The 24,106-nt window shown below is 34.4% G+C and overlaps 1 protein-coding gene across 3 annotated transcripts in view; it reads left to right on the top strand.

Moving 5' to 3' along the window:
• Lmx1a (LIM homeobox transcription factor 1 alpha) overlaps positions 1–23,615 on the top strand; it is a 75,895-nt gene extending 52,280 nt beyond the window's left edge. The window contains exons 1-3 of one of the 3 annotated variants that reach the window (XM_086833859.1): positions 607–1,566; positions 21,977–22,855; positions 22,915–23,615. In XM_086833859.1, the coding sequence (XP_086689985.1) occupies positions 795–1,566; positions 21,977–22,855; positions 22,915–23,174 (1,911 nt within the window). In that variant the 5' untranslated portion in view covers positions 607–794 and the 3' untranslated portion in view covers positions 23,175–23,615. Of the gene's footprint in view, positions 1–606; positions 1,567–21,396; positions 21,426–21,976; positions 22,856–22,914 lie in introns of those variants that run through there. The other 2 variants (XM_086833861.1, XM_086833860.1) reach the window with 2 other exon arrangements.
• The last annotated feature ends 491 nt before the right edge of the window (positions 23,616–24,106 follow it).

A 24,106-nucleotide genomic window follows, 5' to 3' on the forward strand; every position in this document is an offset into this window, starting at 1 on the left:
TTGTCGCCGCCAAAGTTGCCGCGAGTGCAAGTGCAAGTATGTCTTTGTGCCCCAGCAACAACACCAGCAACACGCCCCTTTATGGCCAGCTTGGTCTCGAATTAAAGCCAAGACATCAATGAAAACACAAACGGAAAAAAACATATATTTCCCCTGCGAGCATGCGCAGTGCGGAAAAATGGTCGCCGGGGAAAGCGACAGCCAATCGGCAGGCAGCTGAGGTGTGGCCTCCGCTGGCGAAGGGAAATCCGCTCTCGCAGAATTTCCCTTGCTGCTAATAATCACTTGAGACATGCGCGCTCCGGCCTTCGAGAGCGGGGGTTGCACAGGGGGCAACATGCAACCCTTGCACCGGGGCCGGGTTCCCACCCCTGGCCATCCCCGTCACGTGCAGCAGGAGCGGCACAGCGAGCAGGAGCAGCAGCAGCAGCAGCAGCGGCAGTTGTTGCTCCGTTGCTTTTGTAAACAGGCGCAGGCGCACTAGGGGTGTGTGTGCGAGTATATTTGCGAGTGTGCGACTGTGTGCGGGGGTACATTTCAGCTGGGATTTTTTTCCCAAAGCCAAAGGCAAGGCAAAGTGAAATGCTTTGATTTCGCTGATTGTTCGATCACACGCCAACTGACAGCGAACGCGGCTGGTTGTCCTCGGATAAAAGCGAACCGAATCCTCAAACTCTGAACCAAAGAGCCCAAAGACTCGTCAACTCGTTTTTCGTGAGTGTCGTCGCGTGTGCTGAGCATAGAAACAGACATAGAAACTGACATAGAAAATAGAGTGCTACCAAGTGTATAAGATGCTGGAGTTCTACCCAATGCCCACGAATCTGAATCCAGTCGGTGGCGGCTTGTACTCGCTGCAGCAGAATCATGGCGGTGCCCGCTTCCTGGACAATCCCAGCCATGCTGGCGGTGGCAACACCTTGCATCTGGCTAATAGCAACAGCAATGGCAACAGCAATTTACCCACGAGCATTTCCGGCAACAACAGTCCCACAATGGCAACGGCTTCATTAACGTTGCAGCAGCAACAGCAACAGCAGCAGCAGCAGCAGCAGCAGCAACACCATCATCATCAGCAACACCAGCTACACCACGCAGCTTCGACCACGCCAGTGCCAATTAACAGCTGCCCCACGCCCACAGGACACAGTCCAGGACACAGCCCCCTTGGCAGCATCAGCAGCAACAATAACAACAACAACAACAGCAACAGCAACCTCAACTCCGCCTGCAACACATTAACAGCTGCTGCTGTTGCTGCTGCGGCCGCTGCTGCTGCTGGCTCTGGGGCAGCTGTTGGCTCTGTTGGGGCAGCTCCATCGTCGGCAACAGCACCCGCAGTCGCCACCTCGCAATTAGGCGGAGCAGTTGCTGCCGCAATCGCTGCTGCTTCTGCTACTGCTACGACAACGACGGCCACACCGGCACCAGTGGCAACGGGAAGTGGAAGTGGCAATGGCAATGGCAATGGGAACGGAAGTAGCAATGGATGCGGAGCTGCTGCAGCAACGGCCAACGCAGCAGCGGCGGCATCGAAATTGTCTGCCGATTGTAGTGGACGCACAGGTATGTTCCAAAAGTATTTTTCACCGGCAGTCGAGGCATTTACCGGCTCGTTCCGTCTCTGGGGTTTTCACGCTTTTCGTTTTCGGCATAGTTGCGTGTGCCCGGCCTGCGGCCCGTAGCCCCAATGAGATTTTCCTCCTCCGTCGTCCGTTCAGGTGGGGAATACTCCGGTGCTAAAGTTTTCCGGCCAAGGCCCTCCCAAAAACAGCAGCTTGCGTGCGATTTTCTTGGTTTTTTGGGAGCTTACGGAATGTTTCTTTTCCTGGAAATATGGTTTTCCTTGATTTTCGTTTAAAGATACTCTTTAATGAAATGTGATTTACAATAGGTATTTTTTTGGTGTTTATGTGTTTATTTATTTTTTGAAGAAAAGGTAGAACTCTAGATTTAATAGTTTGTTGCCCTGTTCGGATATTTATTTAAAATAAAGGGTTTAGTTGTTTAATATCCATTTTATTAATAGTGTGATAGCATTTTGTTATAAGAAATTATTTTAAATATCATATTCCTTAGTTTTTCCATTTTTTAACTTCGCATCGAATGCGTTAATCATTATAAGTATCTTTAAAACTATGCTACATTAGTGGCTTATAAAATGCATTTACTTTTGTTGGCAAAAATCTATATTTGCATTAATATATTTTTATTTATTTTTCTTAAAATTTAATCTCACAGCCAAGTGAACAATTGTTTGTTATTTCCCCTTTTAATGCATAAAATAAATCAAATAAATCTATTTTTGACCAAGAAAGCCCTTTGTGTTAAACAGAATTTTTTGCGAAAGTTAATAACGAATATGCTATGTTTGATTTGGCACTTGATTGCTCCCATAAAGCAGGAAAGCAATGTTTTTTGAAATTAATAACCAGAGGCCGATTCACAATACAAACTGGCAATGTTTTCAATTTGTTTGCCGCTCTTTGAGGCTATGCAAATAAAATCCAATCAATCCAATCCAATATTGACAGCGTCGGGCAACGAATTATGAATTTCTGATGCTGTTTTGGGAATAGTTTTGCGGGCTCTGTACGGATGTGTGTGTGTGTTTCGGCCCGACCGAAAGTATTTCCAGAAGTATGAACGCAAGTTGACCACAAAATAATTTTGACAATGAACCTGGCTGACATCCCCAGGGGGCGTGGCTCGTCCAATAAAAGGCTATTAAGGCAGGCCACATACTCGCCCACTTGCACTCACACCCACACGCCCCCGCATTTGCGTTGGCATCCAGGCTAACACACACACACACCTACACAGAGGAGAGCCTCAAAATAGGCAACACTTTTCAGCCGAGCTGCAACGAAAGTGTTGCTGGGAAAACTTTTGCGAATTTCCCTCCGAAATGCCAAGTGTGCAAACAATGTGTGATGCGATGCATATGCATATGCGGACCAGACATCGTCCGAGGCTAAGTGGATTGTGTTTTGGCTTTTTTCAGTCCCACCAATTGCTCTTTTTGCCAATAGAATTTCGATTAATGCCTCCATTCTGCCATTTGCCATTTGCCGAAATGGCAGCAAATAGTTTCCGTTTCCGCCTCCGTGAACCCAATTCTCCTGAAAGCGACTCCTAAACTACTATCAATGGCCCACACTTTGGTTTCTCTCTCTAAAGCCTGGAGAGGTCGAGGAATTTCCGAATGGGCGATGCCGAGGTCGGTCTGGTGATTGGGGGACAGGGGCTAGATGCGAGAGGTCTGGGGACTGGGAACTGGTGGGCAGACCACGGAAATGAGCACACTCAGTGTCAGGTATTCCACCGAGCGTATCAGCATACATATCTGGCTTCTGCGGTGGCTTCAACTTCGCCCATCTGCAGGTATTCCAGGTGCCACTGGCTGTGTGCGAGTGTGCGACGGAAGTATGCGCCATATGCATAGTTCTATGTCACTTTGGTGTTGAGATCTATGTAGGTACACAAAGCGAAGAGTCATATACTAAAGGATAATGATACTAAAGAAAATGATTTATTAAAAATGTGTTGTATTTATAAAAATATCTCATTTATGATTTCTTTAATACACACACCGTAACTACCAATGTTTATTAGTAATAGCTGTCCCTTCTATAGATTTCAAGGCTTTAGAGCATAGGCAATAAAAAACGATTTTACCAAAGAAAAGTATACTTCAATACAATAATTGACTTTTTCAAAATTTTTTCCAAAAATCATAGTTTTAAAAACACATAACTAAGCCAAAAAATCATTGATTTTAATTCGGAAAGCTGTTCTATGCTAAGTTTTAATAGATTAACAAATCTGCATACTCAGTTTTCAAATTTAAAAGATTCCATTTTTTGTCAAATTTTGACAATTTTAATGATGTAACCCCTTATGAAATTTTCAATTTTCGGAAAAATCTTAAAAATTTATTTTTTGACCGGACATGGCTAGATCGATTCAGCTTTTGATGCTGATTAAGAATATATATGGTTTGTAGGGTCGGAAATGATTCATTCACAGCGTAACAAGCTTCTGACTTAAATTATACCCAACGAAAAAGGTATAAAAACGGACAATTTTTTTAAAAATCTAAGTATTTCGGACATCATAATTAAGCCGAAAATGCATTAATTTTAATTCGGAAAGCTGTTCTGTGCTGGTTTTTATTGTACTATTTAATCTGCATACTGCGTTTGTTGATGCTATTGTTAGTTTTTAAATAAAATTATAAAACCTTGCAAAAAGGTATAAAAACAGGCAATTTTCTCCGAAAATCATAGTTTAAAAAATGCATAACTAAGCCAAAAAATCATTGGTTTCAATTCGGAAAGCTGTTCTATGCTAAGTTTTAATAGATTAACAAATCTGCATACTGATCAAGATGCTGATCAAGAATATATATGGTTTGTAGGGTCGGAAATGATTCATTCACAGCGTAACAAGCTTCTGACTTAAAATATACCCAACGAAAAAGGTATAAAAACTGACAATTTTTTTAAAAATCTAAATATTTCGGAGATCATAATTAAGCCGAAAATGCATTAATTTTAATTCGGAAAGCTGTTCTGTGCTGGTTTTTATTGTACTATTTAATCTGCATACTGCGTTTGTTGATGCTATTGTTAGTTTTTAAATAAAATTATAAAACCTAGCAAAAAGGTATAAAAACAGGCAATTTTCTCCAAAAATCATAGTTAAAAAAATGCATAACTAAGCAAAAAATAATTGGTTTCAATTCGGAAAGCTGTTCTATGCTAAGTTTTAATAGATTAACAAATCTGCATACTCAGTTTTCAAATTTAAAAGATTCCATTTTTTGTCAAATTTTGACAATTTTAATGATGTAACCCCTTATAAAATTTTCAATTTTCGGAAAAATCTTAAAAAATTTTTTTTTGACCGGACATGGCTAGATCGATTCAGCTTTTGATGCTGATTAAGAATATATATGGTTTGTAGGGTCGGAAATGATTCATTCACAGCGTAACAAGCTTCTGACTTAAATTATACCCAACGAAAAAGGTATAAAAACGGACAATTTTTTTAAAAATCTAAGTATTTCGGACATCATAATTAAGCCGAAAATGCATTAATTTTAATTCGGAAAGCTGTTCTGTGCTGGTTTTTATTGTACTATTTAATCTGCATACTGCGTTTGTTGATGCTATTGTTAGTTTTTAAATAAAATTATAAAACCTTGCAAAAAGGTATAAAAACAGGCAATTTTCTCCGAAAATCATAGTTTAAAAAATGCATAACTAAGCCAAAAAATCATTGGTTTCAATTCGGAAAGCTGTTCTATGCTAAGTTTTAATAGATTAACAAATCTGCATACTGATCAAGATGCTGATCAAGAATATATATGGTTTGTAGGGTCGGAAATGATTCATTCACAGCGTAACAAGCTTCTGACTTAAAATATACCCAACGAAAAAGGTATAAAAACTGACAATTTTTTTAAAAATCTAAATATTTCGGAGATCATAATTAAGCCGAAAATGCATTAATTTTAATTCGGAAAGCTGTTCTGTGCTGGTTTTTATTGTACTATTTAATCTGCATACTGCGTTTGTTGATGCTATTGTTAGTTTTTAAATAAAATTATAAAACCTAGCAAAAAGGTATAAAAACAGGCAATTTTCTCCAAAAATCATAGTTAAAAAAATGCATAACTAAGCAAAAAATAATTGGTTTCAATTCGGAAAGCTGTTCTATGCTAAGTTTTAATAGATTAACAAATCTGCATACTCAGTTTTCAAATTTAAAAGATTCCATTTTTTGTCAAATTTTGACAATTTTAATGATGTAACCCCTTATAAAATTTTCAATTTTCGGAAAAATCTTAAAAATTTTTTTTTTGACCGGACATGGCTAGATCGATTCAGCTTTTGATGCTGATTAAGAATATATATGGTTTGTAGGGTCGGAAATGATTCATTCACAGCGTAACAAGCTTCTGACTTAAATTATACCCAACGAAAAAGGTATAAAAACGGACAATTTTTTTAAAAATCTAAGTATTTCGGACATCATAATTAAGCCGAAAATGCATTAATTTTAATTCGGAAAGCTGTTCTGTGCTGGTTTTTATTGTACTATTTAATCTGCATACTGCGTTTGTTGATGCTATTGTTAGTTTTTAAATAAAATTATAAAACCTTGCAAAAAGGTATAAAAACAGGTAATTTTCTCCGAAAATCATTGTTTTAAAAATGCATAACTAAGCCAAAAAATCATTGATTTTAATTCGGAAAGCTGTTCTATGCTAAGTTTTAATAGATTAACAAATCTGCATACTCAGTTTTCAAATTTAAAAGATTCCATTTTTTGTCAAATTTTGACAATTTTAATGATGTAACCCCTTATGAAATTTTTAATTTTCGGAAAAATCTTAAAAATTTATTTTTTGACCGGACATGGCTAGATCGATTCAGCTTTTGATGCTGATCAAGAATATATATGGTTTGTAGGGTCGGAAATGATTCATTCACAGCGTAACAAGCTTCTGACTTAAAATATACCCAACGAAAAAGGTATAAAAACTGACAATTTTTTTAAAAATCTAAATATTTCGGAGATCATAATTAAGCCGAAAATGCATTAATTTTAATTCGGAAAGCTGTTCTGTGCTGGTTTTTATTGTACTATTTAATCTGCATACTGCGTTTGTTGATGCTATTGTTAGTTTTTAAATAAAATTATAAAACCTAGCAAAAAGGTATAAAAACAGGCAATTTTTTCCGAAAATCATAGTTTACAAAATGCATAACTAAGCCAAAAAATCATTGATTTTAATTCGGAAAGCTGTTCTATGCTAAGTTTTAATAGATTAACAAATCTGCATACTCAGTTTTCAAATTTAAAAGATTCCATTTTTTGTCAAATTTTGACAATTTTAATGATGTAACCCCTTATGAAATTTTCAATTTTCGGAAAAATCTTAAAAATTTATTTTTTGACCGGACATGGCTAGATCGATTCAGCTTTTGATGCTGATCAAGAATATATATGGTTTGTAGGGTCGGAAATGATTCATTCACAGCGTAACAAGCTTCTGACTTAAATTATACCCAACGAAAAAGGTATAAAAACGGAACATTTTTTTAAAAATCTAAGTATTTCGGACATCATAATTAAGCCGAAAATGTAATAATTTTAATTCGGAAAGCTGTTCTGTGCTGGTTTTTATTGTACTATTTAATCTGCATACTGCGTTTGTTGATGCTATTGTTAGTTTTTAAATAAAATTATAAAACCTTGCAAAAAGGTATAAAAACAGGCAATTTTCTCCTAAAATCATAGTTTAAAAAATGCATAACTAAGCCAAAAAATCATTGATTTTAATTCGGAAAGCTGTTCTATGCTAAGTTTTAATAGATTAACAAATCTGCATACTCAGTTTTCAAATTTAAAAGATTCCATTTTTTGTCAAATTTTGACAATTTTAATGATGTAACCCCTTATGAAATTTTCAATTTTCGGAAAAATCTTAAAAATTTATTTTTTGACCGGACATGGCTAGATCGATTCAGCTTTTGATGCTGATCAAGAATATATATGGTTTGTAGGGTCGGAAATGATTCATTCACAGCGTAACAAGCTTCTGACTTAAAATATACCCAACGAAAAAGGTATAAAAACTGACAATTTTTTTAAAAATCTAAGTATTTCGGACATCATAATTAAGCCGAAAATGCATTAATTTTAATTCGAAAAGCTGTTCTGTGCTGGTTTTTATTGTACTATTTAATCTGCATACTGCGTTTGTTGATGCTATTGTTAGTTTTTAAATAAAATTATAAAACCTTGCAAAAAGGTATAAAAACAGGCAATTTTTTCCGAAAATCATAGTTTAAAAAATGCATAACTAAGCCAAAAAATCATTGATTTTAATTCGGAAAGCTGTTCTATGCTAAGTTTGAATAGATTAACAAATCTGCATACTCAGTTTTCAAATTTAAAAGATTCAATTTTTTGTCAAATTTTGACAATTTTAATGATGTAACCCCTTATGAAATTTTCAATTTTCGGAAAAATCTTAAAAATTTATTTTTTGACCGGACATGGCTAGATCGATTCAGCTTTTGATGCTGATTAAGAATATATATGGTTTGTAGGGTCGGAAATGATTCATTCACAGCGTAACAAGCTTCTGACTTAAATTATACCCAACGAAAAAGGTATAAAAACGGAACATTTTTTTAAAAATCTAAGTATTTCGGACATCATAATTAAGCCGAAAATGTAATAATTTTAATTCGGAAAGCTGTTCTGTGCTGGTTTTTATTGTACTATTTAATCTGCATACTGCGTTTGTTGATGCTATTGTTAGTTTTTAAATAAAATTATAAAACCTAGCAAAAAGGTATAAAAACAGGCAATTTTTTCCGAAAATCATAGTTTACAAAATGCATAACTAAGCCAAAAAATCATTGATTTTAATTCGGAAAGCTGTTCTATGCTAAGTTTTAATAGATTAACAAATCTGCATACTCAGTTTTCAAATTTAAAAGATTCCATTTTTTGTCAAATTTTGACAATTTTAATGATGTAACCCCTTATGAAATTTTCAATTTTCGGAAAAATCTTAAAAATTTATTTTTTGACCGGACATGGCTAGATCGATTCAGCTTTTGATGCTGATCAAGAATATATATGGTTTGTAGGGTCGGAAATGATTCATTCACAGCGTAACAAGCTTCTGACTTAAATTATACCCAACGAAAAAGGTATAAAAACGGAACATTTTTTTAAAAATCTAAGTATTTCGGACATCATAATTAAGCCGAAAATGTAATAATTTTAATTCGGAAAGCTGTTCTGTGCTGGTTTTTATTGTACTATTTAATCTGCATACTGCGTTTGTTGATGCTATTGTTAGTTTTTAAATAAAATTATAAAACCTTGCAAAAAGGTATAAAAACAGGCAATTTTCTCCTAAAATCATAGTTTAAAAAATGCATAACTAAGCCAAAAAATCATTGATTTTAATTCGGAAAGCTGTTCTATGCTAAGTTTTAATAGATTAACAAATCTGCATACTCAGTTTTCAAATTTAAAAGATTCCATTTTTTGTCAAATTTTGACAATTTTAATGATGTAACCCCTTATGAAATTTTCAATTTTCGGAAAAATCTTAAAAATTTATTTTTTGACCGGACATGGCTAGATCGATTCAGCTTTTGATGCTGATCAAGAATATATATGGTTTGTAGGGTCGGAAATGATTCATTCACAGCGTAACAAGCTTCTGACTTAAAATATACCCAACGAAAAAGGTATAAAAACTGACAATTTTTTTAAAAATCTAAGTATTTCGGACATCATAATTAAGCCGAAAATGCATTAATTTTAATTCGAAAAGCTGTTCTGTGCTGGTTTTTATTGTACTATTTAATCTGCATACTGCGTTTGTTGATGCTATTGTTAGTTTTTAAATAAAATTATAAAACCTTGCAAAAAGGTATAAAAACAGGCAATTTTTTCCGAAAATCATAGTTTAAAAAATGCATAACTAAGCCAAAAAATCATTGATTTTAATTCGGAAAGCTGTTCTATGCTAAGTTTGAATAGATTAACAAATCTGCATACTCAGTTTTCAAATTTAAAAGATTCAATTTTTTGTCAAATTTTGACAATTTTAATGATGTAACCCCTTATGAAATTTTCAATTTTCGGAAAAATCTTAAAAATTTATTTTTTGACCGGACATGGCTAGATCGATTCAGCTTTTGATGCTGATTAAGAATATATATGGTTTGTAGGGTCGGAAATGATTCATTCACAGCGTAACAAGCTTCTGACTTAAATTATACCCAACGAAAAAGGTATAAAAACGGAACATTTTTTTAAAAATCTAAGTATTTCGGACATCATAATTAAGCCGAAAATGTAATAATTTTAATTCGGAAAGCTGTTCTGTGCTGGTTTTTATTGTACTATTTAATCTGCATACTGCGTTTGTTGATGCTATTGTTAGTTTTTAAATAAAATTATAAAACCTAGCAAAAAGGTATAAAAACAGGCAATTTTTTCCGAAAATCATAGTTTAAAAAATGCATAGCTAAGCCAAAAAATCATTGATTTTAATTCGGAAAGCTGTTCTATGCTAAGTTTTAATAGATTAACAAATCTGCATACTCAGTTTTCAAATTTAAAAGATTCCATTTTTTGTCAAATTTTGACAATTTTAATGATGTAACCCCTTATAAAATTTTCAATTTTCGGAAAAATCTTAAAAATTTTTTTTTTGACCGGACATGGCTAGATCGATTCAGCTTTTGATGCTGATTAAGAATATATATGGTTTGTAGGGTCGGAAATGATTCATTCACAGCGTAACAAGCTTCTGACTTAAATTATACCCAACGAAAAAGGTATAAAAACGGAACATTTTTTTAAAAATCTAAGTATTTCGGACATCATAATTAAGCCGAAAATGTAATAATTTTAATTCGGAAAGCTGTTCTGTGCTGGTTTTTATTGTACTATTTAATCTGCATACTGCGTTTGTTGATGCTATTGTTAGTTTTTAAATAAAATTATAAAACCTAGCAAAAAGGTATAAAAACAGGCAATTTTTTCCGAAAATCATAGTTTAAAAAATGCATAACTAAGCCAAAAAATCATTGATTTTAATTCGGAAAGCTGTTCTATGCTAAGTTTTAATAGATTAACAAATCTGCATACTCAGTTTTCAAATTTAAAAGATTCCATTTTTTGTCAAATTTTGACAATTTTAATGATATAACCCCTTATGAAATTTTCAATTTTCGGAAAAATCTTAAAAATTTATTTTTTGACCGGACATGGCTAGATCGATTCAGCTTTTGATGCTGATCAAGAATATTTATGGTTTGTAGGGTCGGAAATGATTCATTCACAGCGTAACAAGCTTCTGACTTAAATTATACCCAACGAAAAAGGTATAAAAACGGACAATTTTTTGAAAAATCTAAGTATTTCGGACATCATAATTAAGCCGAAAATGCATTAATTTTAATTCGGAAAGCTGTTCTGTGCTGGTTTTTATTGTACTATTTAATCTGCATACTGCGTTTGTTGATGCTATTGTTAGTTTTTAAATAAAATTATAAAACCTTGCAAAAAGGTATAAAAACAGGCAATTTTCTCCGAAAATCATAGTTTAAAAAATGCATAACTAAGCCAAAAAATCATTGATTTTAATTCGGAAAGCTGTTCTATGCTAAGTTTTAATAGATTAACAAATCTGCATACTCAGTTTTCAAATTTAAAAGATTCAATTTTTTGTCAAATTTTGACAATTTTAATGATGTAACCCCTTATGAAATTTTCAATTTTCGGAAAAATCTTAAAAATTTATTTTTTGACCGGACATGGCTAGATCGATTCAGCTTTTGATGCTGATCAAGAATATATATGGTTTGTAGGGTCGGAAATGATTCATTCACAGCGTAACAAGCTTCTGACTTAAATTATACCCAACGAAAAAGGTATAAAAACAGACAATTTTTTTAAAAATCTAAGTATTTCGGACATCATAATTAAGCCGAAAATGCATTAATTTTAATTCGGAAAGCTGTTTTGTACTGGTTTTTATTGTACTATTTAATCTGCATACTGCGTTTGTTGATGCTATTGTTAGTTTTTAAATAAAATTATAAAACCTTGCAAAAAGGTATAAAAACAGGCAATTTTCTCCGAAAATCATAGTTTAAAAAATGCATAACTAAGCCAAAAAATCATTGATTTTAATTCGGAAAGCTGTTCTATGCTAAGTTTTAATAGATTAACAAATCTGCATACTCAGTTTTCAAATTTAAAAGATTCCATTTTTTGTCAAATTTTGACAATTTTAATGATGTAACCCCTTATGAAATTTTCAATTTTCGGAAAAATCTTAAAAATTTATTTTTTGACCGGACATGGCTAGATCGATTCAGCTTTTGATGCTGATCAAGAATATATATGGTTTGTAGGGTCGGAAATGATTCATTCACAGCGTAACAAGCTTCTGACTTAAATTATACCAAACGAAAAAGGTATAAAAACAGACAATTTTTTTAAAAATCTAAGTATTTCGGACATCATAATTAAGCCGAAAATGCCTTAATTTTAATTCGGAAAGCTGTTTTGTACTGGTTTTTATTGTACTATTTAATCTGCATACTGCGTTTGTTGATGCTATTGTTAGTTTTTAAATAAAATTATAAAACCTTGCAAAAAGGTATAAAAACAGGCAATTTTCTCCGAAAATCATAGTTTAAAAAATGCATAACTAAGCCAAAAAATCATTGATTTTAATTCGGAAAGCTGTTCTATGCTAAGTTTTAATAGATTAACAAATCTGCATACTCAGTTTTCAAATTTAAAAGATTCAATTTTTTGTCAAATTTTGACAATTTTAATGATGTAACCCCTTATGAAATTTTCAATTTTCGGAAAAATCTTAAAAATTTATTTTTTGACCGGACATGGCTAGATCGATTCAGCTTTTGATGCTGATCAAGAATATATATGGTTTGTAGGGTCGGAAATGATTCATTCACAGCGTAACAAGCTTCTGACTTAAATTATACCCAACGAAAAAGGTATAAAAACAGACAATTTTTTAAAAAATCTAAGTATTTCGGACATCATAATTAAGCCGAAAATGCATTAATTTTAATTCGGAAAGCTGTTTTGTGCTGGTTTTTTAACAGCTTTCCGAATTAAAATTAATGCATTTTCGGCTTAATTATGATGTCCGAAATACTTAGATTTTTAAAAAAATTGTCCGTTTTTATACCTTTTTCGTTGGGTATAATTTAAGTCAGAAGCTTGTTACGCTGTGAATGAATCATTTCCGACCCTACAAACCATATATATTCTTGATCAGCATCAAAAGCTGAATCGATCTAGCCATGCCCGGTCAAAAAATAAATTTTTAAGATTTTTCCGAAAATTGAAAATTTCATAAGGGGTTACATCATTAAAATTGTCAAAATTTGACAAAAAATTGAATCTTTTAAATTTGAAATCTGAGTATGCAGATTTGTTAATCTATTAAAACTTAGCATAGAACAGCTTTCCGAATTAAAATCAATGATTTTTTGGCTTAGTTATGCATTTTTTAAACTATGATTTGCGGAGAAAATTGCCTGTTTTTATACCTTTTTGCAAGGTTTTATAATTTTATTTAAAAACTAACAATAGCATCAACAAACGCAGTATGCAGATTAAATTGTACAATAAAAACCAGCACAGAACAGCTTTCCGAATTAAAATTAAGGCATTTTCGGCTTAATTATGATGTCCGAAATACTTAGATTTTTAAAAAAATTGTTTGTTTTTATACCTTTTTCGTTGGGTATAATTTAAGTCAGAAGCTTGTTACGCTGTGAATGAATCATTTCCGACCCTACAAACCATATATATTCTTGATCAGCATCAAAAGCTGAATCGATCTAGCCATGCCCGGTCAAAAAATAAATTTTTAAGATTTTTCCGAAAATTGAAAATTTCATAAGGGGTTACATCATTAAAATTGTCAAAATTTGACAAAAAATTGAATCTTTTAAATTTGAAATCTGAGTATGCAGATTTGTTAATCTATTAAAACTTAGCATAGAACAGCTTTCCGAATTAAAATCAATGATTTTTTGGCTTAGTTATGCATTTTTTAAACTATGATTTGCGGAGAAAATTGCCTGTTTTTATACCTTTTTGCAAGGTTTTATAATTTTATTTAAAAACTAACAATAGCATCAACAAACGCAGTATGCAGATTAAATTGTACAATAAAAACCAGCACAGAACAGCTTTCCGAATTAAAATTAAGGCATTTTCGGCTTAATTATGATGTCCGAAATACTTAGATTTTTAAAAAAATTGTCTGTTTTTATACCTTTTTCGTTGGGTATAATTTAAGTCAGAAGCTTGTTACGCTGTGAATGAATCATTTCCGACCCTACAAACCATATATATTCTTGATCAGCATCAAAAGCTGAATCGATCTAGCCATGTCCGGTCAAAAAATAAATTTTTAAGATTTTTCCGAAAATTGAAAATTTCATAAGGGGTTACATCATTAAAATTGTCAAAATTTGACAAAAAATGGAATCTTTTAAATTTGAAAACTGAGTATGCAGATTTGTTAATCTATTAAAACTTAGCATAAAACAGCTTTCCGAATTAAAATCAATGATTTTTTGGCTTAGTTATGCATTTTTTAAACTATGATTTTCGGAGAAAATTGCCTGTTTTTATACCTTTTTGCAAGGTTTTATAATTTTATTTAAAAACTAACAATAGCATCAACAAACGCAGTATGCAGATTAAATAGTACAATAAAAACCAGTACAAAACAGCTTTCCGAATTAAAATTAATGCATTTTCGGCTTAATTATGATGTCCGAAATACTTAGATTTTTTAAAAAATTGTCTGTTTTTATACCTTTTTCGTTGGGTATAATTTAAGTCAGAAGCTTGTTACGCTGTGAATGAATCATTTCCGACCCTACAAACCATATATATTCTTGATCAGCATCAAAAGCTGAATCGATCTAGCCATGTCCGGTCAAAAAATAAATTTTTAAGATTTTTCCGAAAATTGAAAATTTCATAAGGGGTTACATCATTAAAATTGTCAAAATTTGACAAAAAATTGAATCTTTTAAATTTGAAAACTGAGTATGCAGATTTGTTAATCTATTAAAACTTAGCATAAAACAGCTTTCCGAATTAAAATCAATGATTTTTTGGCTTAGTTATGCATTTTTTAAACTATGATTTTCGGAGAAAATTGTCTGTTTTTATACCTTTTTGCAAGGTTTTATAATTTTATTTAAAAACTAACAATAGCATCAACAAACGCAGTATGCAGATTAAATTGTACAATAAAAACCAGCACAGAACAGCTTTCCGAATTAAAATTAAGGCATTTTCGGCTTAATTATGATGTCCGAAATACTTAGATTTTTAAAAAAATTGTCTGTTTTTATACCTTTTTCGTTGGGTATAATTTAAGTCAGAAGCTTGTTACGCTGTGAATGAATCATTTCCGACCCTACAAACCATATATATTCTTGATCAGCATCAAAAGCTGAATCGATCTAGCCATGTCCGGTCAAAAAATAAATTTTTAAGATTTTTCCGAAAATTGAAAATTTCATAAGGGGTTACATCATTAAAATTGTCAAAATTTGACAAAAAAATTGAATCTTTTAAATTTGAAAACTGAGTATGCAGATTTGTTAATCTATTAAAACTTAGCATAAAACAGCTTTCCGAATTAAAATCAATGATTTTTTGGCTTAGTTATGCATTTTTTAAACTATGATTTTCGGAGAAAATTGTCTGTTTTTATACCTTTTTGCAAGGTTTTATAATTTTATTTAAAAACTAACAATAGCATCAACAAACGCAGTATGCAGATTAAATTGTACAATAAAAACCAGCACAGAACAGCTTTCCGAATTAAAATTAAGGCATTTTCGGCTTAATTATGATGTCCGAAATACTTAGATTTTTAAAAAAATTGTCTGTTTTTATACCTTTTTCGTTGGGTATAATTTAAGCCAGAAGCTTGTTACGCTGTGAATGAATCATTTCCGACCCTACAAACCATATATATTCTTGATCAGCATCAAAAGCTGAATCGATCTAGCCATGTCCGGTCAAAAAATAAATTTTTAAGATTTTTCCGAAAATTGAAAATTTCATAAGGGGTTACATCATTAAAATTGTCAAAATTTGACAAAAAATGGAATCTTTTAAATTTGAAAACTGAGTATGCAGATTTGTTAATCTATTAAAACTTAGCATAAAACAGCTTTCCGAATTAAAATCAATGATTTTTTGGCTTAGTTATGCATTTTTTAAACTATGATTTTCGGAGAAAATTGTCTGTTTTTATACCTTTTTGCAAGGTTTTATAATTTTATTTAAAAACTAACAATAGCATCAACAAACGCAGTATGCAGATTAAATTGTACAATAAAAACCAGCACAGAACAGCTTTCCGAAATAAAATTAAGGCATTTTCGGCTTAATTATGATGTCCGAAATACTTAGATTTTTAAAAAAATTGTCTGTTTTTATACCTTTTTCGTTGGGTATAATTTAAGTCAGAAGCTTGTTACGCTGTGAATGAATCATTTCCGACCCTACAAACCATATATATTCTTGATCAGCATCAAAAGCTGAATCGATCTAGCCATGTCCGGTCAAAAAATAAATTTTTAAGATTTTTCCGAAAATTGAAAATTTCATAAGGGGTTACATCATTAAAATTGTCAAAATTTGACAAAAAATGCAATCTTTTAAATTTGAAAACTGAGTATGCAGATTTGTTAATCTATTAAAACTTAGCATAAAACAGCTTTCCGAATTAAAATCAATGATTTTTTGGCTTAGTTATGCATTTTTTAAACTATGATTTTCGGAGAAAATTGTCTGTTTTTATACCTTTTTGCAAGGTTTTATAATTTTATTTAAAAACTAACAATAGCATCAACAAACGCAGTATGCAGATTAAATTGTACAATAAAAACCAGCACAGAACAGCTTTCCGAATTAAAATTAAGGCATTTTCGGCTTAATTATGATGTCCGAAATACTTAGATTTTTAAAAAAATTGTCTGTTTTTATACCTTTTTCGTTGGGTATAATTTAAGTCAGAAGCTTGTTACGCTGTGAATGAATCATTTCCGACCCTACAAACCATATATATTCTTGATCAGCATCAAAAGCTGAATCGATCTAGCCATGTCCGGTCAAAAAATAAATTTTTAAGATTTTTCCGAAAATTGAAAATTTCATAAGGGGTTACATCATTAAAATTGTCAAAATTTGACAAAAAAATTGAATCTTTTAAATTTGAAAACTGAGTATGCAGATTTGTTAATCTATTAAAACTTAGCATAAAACAGCTTTCCGAATTAAAATCAATGATTTTTTGGCTTAGTTATGCATTTTTTAAACTATGATTTTCGGAGAAAATTGTCTGTTTTTATACCTTTTTGCAAGGTTTTATAATTTTATTTAAAAACTAACAATAGCATCAACAAACGCAGTATGCAGATTAAATTGTACAATAAAAACCAGCACAGAACAGCTTTCCGAATTAAAATTAAGGCATTTTCGGCTTAATTATGATGTCCGAAATACTTAGATTTTTAAAAAAATTGTCTGTTTTTATACCTTTTTCGTTGGGTATAATTTAAGTCAGAAGCTTGTTACGCTGTGAATGAATCATTTCCGACCCTACAAACCATATATATTCTTGATCAGCATCAAAAGCTGAATCGATCTAGCCATGTCCGGTCAAAAAATAAATTTTTAAGATTTTTCCGAAAATTGAAAATTTCATAAGGGGTTACATCATTAAAATTGTCAAAATTTGACAAAAAATGCAATCTTTTAAATTTGAAAACTGAGTATGCAGATTTGTTAATCTATTAAAACTTAGCATAAAACAGCTTTCCGAATTAAAATCAATGATTTTTTGGCTTAGTTATGCATTTTTTAAACTATGATTTTCGGAGAAAATTGTCTGTTTTTATACCTTTTTGCAAGGTTTTATAATTTTATTTAAAAACTAACAATAGCATCAACAAACGCAGTATGCAGATTAAATTGTACAATAAAAACCAGCACAGAACAGCTTTCCGAATTAAAATTAAGGCATTTTCGGCTTAATTATGATGTCCGAAATACTTAGATTTTTAAAAAAATTGTCTGTTTTTATACCTTTTTCGTTGGGTATAATTTAAGTCAGAAGCTTGTTACGCTGTGAATGAATCATTTCCGACCCTACAAACCATATATATTCTTGATCAGCATCAAAAGCTGAATCGATCTAGCCATGTCCGGTTAAAAAATAAATTTTTAAGATTTTTCCGAAAATTGAAAATTTCATAAGGGGTTACATCATTAAAATTGTCAAAATTTGACAAAAAATGCAATCTTTTAAATTTGAAAACTGAGTATGCAGATTTGTTAATCTATTAAAACTTAGCATAAAACAGCTTTCCGAATTAAAATCAATGATTTTTTGGCTTAGTTATGCATTTTTTAAACTATGATTTTCGGAGAAAATTGTCTGTTTTTATACCTTTTTGCAAGGTTTTATAATTTTATTTAAAAACTAACAATAGCATCAACAAACGCAGTATGCAGATTAAATTGTACAATAAAAACCAGCACAGAACAGCTTTCCGAATTAAAATTAAGGCATTTTCGGCTTAATTATGATGTCCGAAATACTTAGATTTTTAAAAAAATTGTCTGTTTTTATACCTTTTTCGTTGGGTATAATTTAAGTCAGAAGCTTGTTACGCTGTGAATGAATCATTTCCGACCCTACAAACCATATATATTCTTGATCAGCATCAAAAGCTGAATCGATCTAGCCATGTCCGGTCAAAAAATAAATTTTTAAGATTTTTCCGAAAATTGAAAATTTCATAAGGGGTTACATCATTAAAATTGTCAAAATTTGACAAAAAATGGAATCTTTTAAATTTGAAAACTGAGTATGCAGATTTGTTAATCTATTAAAACTTAGCATAGAACAGCTTTCCGAATTAAAATCAATGATTTTTTGGCTGAGTTATGCAGTTTTTAAACTATGATTTTCGGAGAAAATTGCCTGTTTTTATACCTTTTTGCAAGGTTTTATAATTTTATTTAAAAACTAACAATAGCATCAACAAACGCAGTATGCAGATTAAATTGTACAATAAAAACCAGCACAGAACAGCTTTCCGAATTAAAATTAAGGCATTTTCGGCTTAATTATGATGTCCGAAATACTTAGATTTTTAAAAAAAATTGTCTGTTTTTATACCTTTTTCGTTGGGTATAATTTAAGTCAGAAGCTTGTTACGCTGTGAATGAATCATTTCCGACCCTACAAACCATATATATTCTTGATCAGCATCAAAAGCTGAAACGATCTAGCCATGTCCGGTCAAAAAATAAATTTTTAAGATTTTTCCGAAAATTGAAAATTTCATAAGGGGTTACATCATTAAAATTGTCAAAATTTGACAAAATATTGAATCTTTTAAATTTGAAAACTGAGTATGCAGATTTGTTAATCTATTAAAACTTAGCATAAAACAGCTTTCCGAATTAAAATCAATGATTTTTTGGCTTAGTTATGCATTTTTTAAACTATGATTTTCGGAGAAAATTGCCTGTTTTTATACCTTTTTGCAAGGTTTTATAATTTTATTTAAAAACTAACAATAGCATCAACAAACGCAGTATGCAGATTAAATTGTACAATAAAAACCAGTACAAAACAGCTTTCCGAATTAAAATTAATGCATTTTCGGCTTAATTATGATGTCCGAAAAAATTAGATTTTTCAACAAATTGTCTGTTTTTATACCATTTTTGTTGGGTATAATTTAAGTCAGAAGCTTAATACGCTGTGAATGAATCATTTCCGACCCTACAAACCATATATATTCTTGATCAGCATCAAACGCTGAATCGATCTAGCCATGTCCGGTCAAAAAATAAATTTTTAAGATTTTTCCGAAAATTGAAAATTTCATAAGGGGTTACATCATTAAAATTGTCAAAATTTGACAAAAAATGGAATCTTTTAAATTTGAAAACTGAGTATGCAGATTTGTTAATCTATTAAAACTTAGCATAGAACAGCTTTCCGAATTGAAACCAATGATTTTTTGGCTTAGTTATGCATTTTTTAAACTATGATTTTCGGACAAAATTGCCTGTTTTTATACCTTTTTGCAAGGTTTTATAATTTTATTTAAAAACTAACAATAGCATCAACAAACGCAGTATGCAGATTAAAAAGTACAATAAAAACTAGCACAGAACAGCTTTCCGAATTAAAATTAATGCAATTTCGGCTTAATTATGATGTCCGAAAAACTTAGATTTTTCAAAAAAATGGTCTGTTTTTATATTTCCGTATATTTGGAATATAATTGATTGAAGCAATTTTTTCTGCCTGTATCTGTATTACCTGGAAGTTTTAAAGACCGCGTTGTCAGCCGTAATTAAAGCTGTCCCATTATGAGCTGTCTGTCAATGCTGAACTGCTGCCAAAATCCACGTGGCACGTGGACCGGACCCGGGGACCCGGACTCCTGTTGGCAGTTAGCCCGAATTACTGCTGGGAGTCGGGAACCAGAGTTGGACTGTCTGTGCCCTCTCCCGATTTATCTCCATAGCCCTCCGCCTGCCTGTCAATGTGTCAATAAATGCACCATATAGTGCGGCAATCGAGGGGCGCTGTGGCCAGATAAGCCCCTTTATCACCGATAAGGCCGAGGACACTTTCGACGCTGTCATCTATTAGTGGGCTCTATATATTTTTCTGTGTTTATCGGCGAGTTGATTTTGGAATTATCTGCTGTTTAATCTATGTATTTGACATGAGTGCGCCGCACTTGTTCAAACTGTTTGCACCCGATGTTTGTTGATTTTCTCGACCAGATTCGCGCCCAAAAAAAACGGAGAGGCCCTCAATGACAGCGTCCTTTGATAGCTGAAACAATGCAGAAACGCCTCAAAAACAAAAGGCATACACAGAGCGGCAAAAAAAAAAAGAAAACATTCATAAAACTGCAGCGAAATGCCATAAATTTCGATTAGATTACACAAACGAAAGCCGAACGTTGTCGTCACAATATCGATGTTCAAAGCTCTAAAAAAGCGGCCAAATTCAAAACGTTGCAGCCCCCGAGGCTTAATCAAATGAATCATGCTCGATTTTTGTTTCGTAGTTGCAAAAACCTTTATCGGCAATGCGATTGGACACGGATACAGCACAATGGGATAGGCAAGGATGCACGGATGGAATAGGACCCAGAAAAATGCCCGAGTCAACTTTTCGCTGCACTGCACTGGCTTATACCCTGCTCTCCATATCCATATCCATGCTATACACACATATACACCACACGCACATCTGCATAGATACGGCGGCTATGGCAGCACCATTGTGCCAACCATAAATCATGCACATTTTTCTGCCACTGAGCCACAGCCATATAATATAACACTCCACTCTACCGCCAGCGCCACCGCCACCTTCACTGCCTTTTCCCCGTTTCCCATTTCCATTTCTCTTCGCTTCCCTCCACTTTCCCCCGACTCGCTGCTCATTTTTCAAATGCTTCCATACATTTTTCGTGGCGGTCGTCATATATTTTTTATGTTTACTGCTCTGCCAGGCAGCTTTTGTTGTGTTTTCGGGTACTACTTTTTATGACTGGTTTACAGTTTCAAGAGCGCCTCTACGGGCAGAGGATTAGTGGCATCCTCCTCCCGTTTAGGAGCTCGGCAAGGGGCCCAGCCCAGCTAATGGAGGTATCCTTAGCAAGAAATTCGGCGTTGGATATCAGCTTAAACTCAGTGACGCAGGCAAAATCAATTGAGCCATTGTCGCTGGCTCTAAGCATAAAAAGGTGAGCGGGGCAGATGCTTTCTCCGCTGATACCGAACAAATACAGAAAACTTTACGTTTCAATTACGCATCAACAAGCTTTCAATACAAGCTGTTGCAGCCCGGCGACAGATAATTTTTTCCCTCAACAGTTTCTTTCTGTTTTCCCCCGAGACTCTGCCAAATGGCGAAACATTGAGCGGAAAAATGGCAGAGAAGCTGAAGCATTTTCACACGATTCGATTGTCAGCGAGGTCCTTGCGCCATCGGCAGCACATGTCATGATAATTTCGCAGCGACATGTGCTGCCATCACGTATACGCCACGTACGCCCATCTCTGGCTAGAAAAGAAGGGGGTAAAGACAGCGACTAAACGAACTCTGAACAGCGGGGAAAACCTCTCTAAAACAACTCTTATAAATCTGGCAATGCTTTCTTATCCATTCCTTTTTCTCTTTTAATACATAATATTCAAGAATTATTATAATTCAAATAAGAGTAGAGCTCTATTTTAACCGCATTAACTTTAGTAACTTACTTAACCCCTCTCCACCATTAATTTTCTTTTGCAGAAGTGGGCCACATCAAGTGCGAGAAGAACTTCGAGCTGTGCGAGGGCTGTGGCCAGAAGATCCACGACCGCTTCCTGATGAACGTGGGCGAGGCCAACTGGCATGAGCAGTGCCTGGCCTGCTGCTACTGCGGCATGCAGCTGCACCACACCTGCTACGTCCGTAACTCGAAGCTCTACTGCAAGATGGACTATGACCGGCTGTTTGGCGTCAAGTGCGCCTCGTGCTGCCACGCCATCCTGCCGCAGGAGCTGGTGATGCGTCCGATTCCCAATTTCGTCTTCCACCTGCCCTGCTTCGTGTGCTACGCCTGCCGCCTGCCGCTGCAAAAGGGCGAGCAGTTCCTGCTGCGCGACGGCCAGCTCTTCTGCTATCGCCACGACCTCGAGAAGGAGATGTTCCTGGCGGCGGCAGCGGCCCAGCACTGCGGCTTCGTCGGCCTGGATGAGGAGGATCTGCTGAGACCACGGGATGGGCGGCGGGGTCCCAAGCGGCCGCGCACCATCCTCACCTCGCAGCAGCGCAAACAATTCAAGGCCTCCTTCGACCAGTCGCCCAAGCCCTGCCGCAAGGTGCGCGAAGCTCTGGCCAAGGACACGGGTCTGTCGGTGCGCGTGGTGCAGGTGTGGTTCCAGAACCAGCGGGCCAAGATGAAGAAGATCCAGCGCAAGGCCAAGCAGAACGGCGGCTCCTCCGGCGGCGGCTCTGGCGGCCGTGGCACCGGCAACTCCAGTGCCACCGATGACAAGGAGTCGAACGAAAAGGAGGACAAGTGCGTCAAACAGGAACTGGGCGGCGACAGCTCGGGATATCTGGGAGGCTTGGATAGCAACTTTGCCAGCCAGCCGCTGAATCCCAACTTGCCATTCTCACCGGACGGTAAGCGAATACCTTAGAGAGACTTTGAAATCTGTTATTAACTGATTCTCCCTTTGCAGATTATCCGGCCAACTCAAACGATAGTTTCTGCAGCTCGGACCTCTCGCTGGACGGGAGCAACTTCGACCAGCTGGACGATGACGCGGACTCGCTGTCGCTGAACAACCTGGAGCTGCAGTCAACCAGCTCCTCCGGCAACCAGCACTCGCACTCGCATTCGAATCCCCACGACATGCTGGCCAACCTAAACAACAGCCTGATCAATCCCATCGACAAGCTGTATCTCATGCAGAACTCGTACTTCAGCTCGGAGCACTAGGCGTGGCGCTGGACGGGATTGGAACGATGGCAGACCTGGGTCGAGGCGTAGCGACGAATTTATTAGCGTTAGAGTAGCAGGCTCCGATCGGCAGCTGTCACTTTACGTAGCTCGGCGGCGGCGTGTCATTAAGTTGGATACAACATAGAAGATAGAATACACAAGATACAAGATACATGAAATGTGATTTTTTTAAGCTAATTGAAATTTTAAGATTCTTGGCAATGAAAGGGCGTGGCAAAACATTTTGTTGTTAGTCTAGACTCTAGAGAGCCCACATTGCCCTTAGTGGTAAAGCGCTCAATGTGCCCCTTTGTTTGTAAATAGATTTAGTCCCCGAAAAAATTGTTATTAAATGTAATTTAAAGTCAATAATTGTATTAGCAAGTGCAATTTAATCTGTTCCCCCAAAAAATATACATCTTAACCTAATCCTCTGGATATATTGTGTGTGGAAATTATTTGGAGCAGGGAAAAGGAAATACCATCATTTGAACTCATTACTTATATTATATTACTTATATTCAGCGCAATAGTGTGCTATGTATTGGCACTTCCGTCTGTTGCTTATTAATTCAGCCCAAAAGATGCATCATTATATGACAAGACAGTTCAGCCACTCTTCCGTTTTTAATTGCATATTACGTGCACGCACAAGTGCAAATATACACCCTAATTATAAATATAACATTGTTGTTGTTGTAGGCATTCAAAGTGTCCGGTTTAGACTAAATACAAGACTGTGATATGTAATTGAACTTCCGCCTATTGCCAATCAAAACAGCCTAAAAGATGCACCATTATATGACCAGACAACTTAACCACTCTTACGTTTTTAATTGCATACTTTCGTGGTGCAAAACATATTGGGTCGCAAGAGACTACCAACAAATTACGTGCACGCACAAGTGCAAATATACGCCCGAATTATA

Source organism: Drosophila serrata, unplaced genomic scaffold (genome assembly GCF_035046125.1).
Source record: "Drosophila serrata isolate PLE 108 unplaced genomic scaffold, ASM3504612v1 contig_272, whole genome shotgun sequence".
Classification (NCBI taxonomy): domain Eukaryota; kingdom Metazoa; phylum Arthropoda; class Insecta; order Diptera; family Drosophilidae; genus Drosophila; species Drosophila serrata.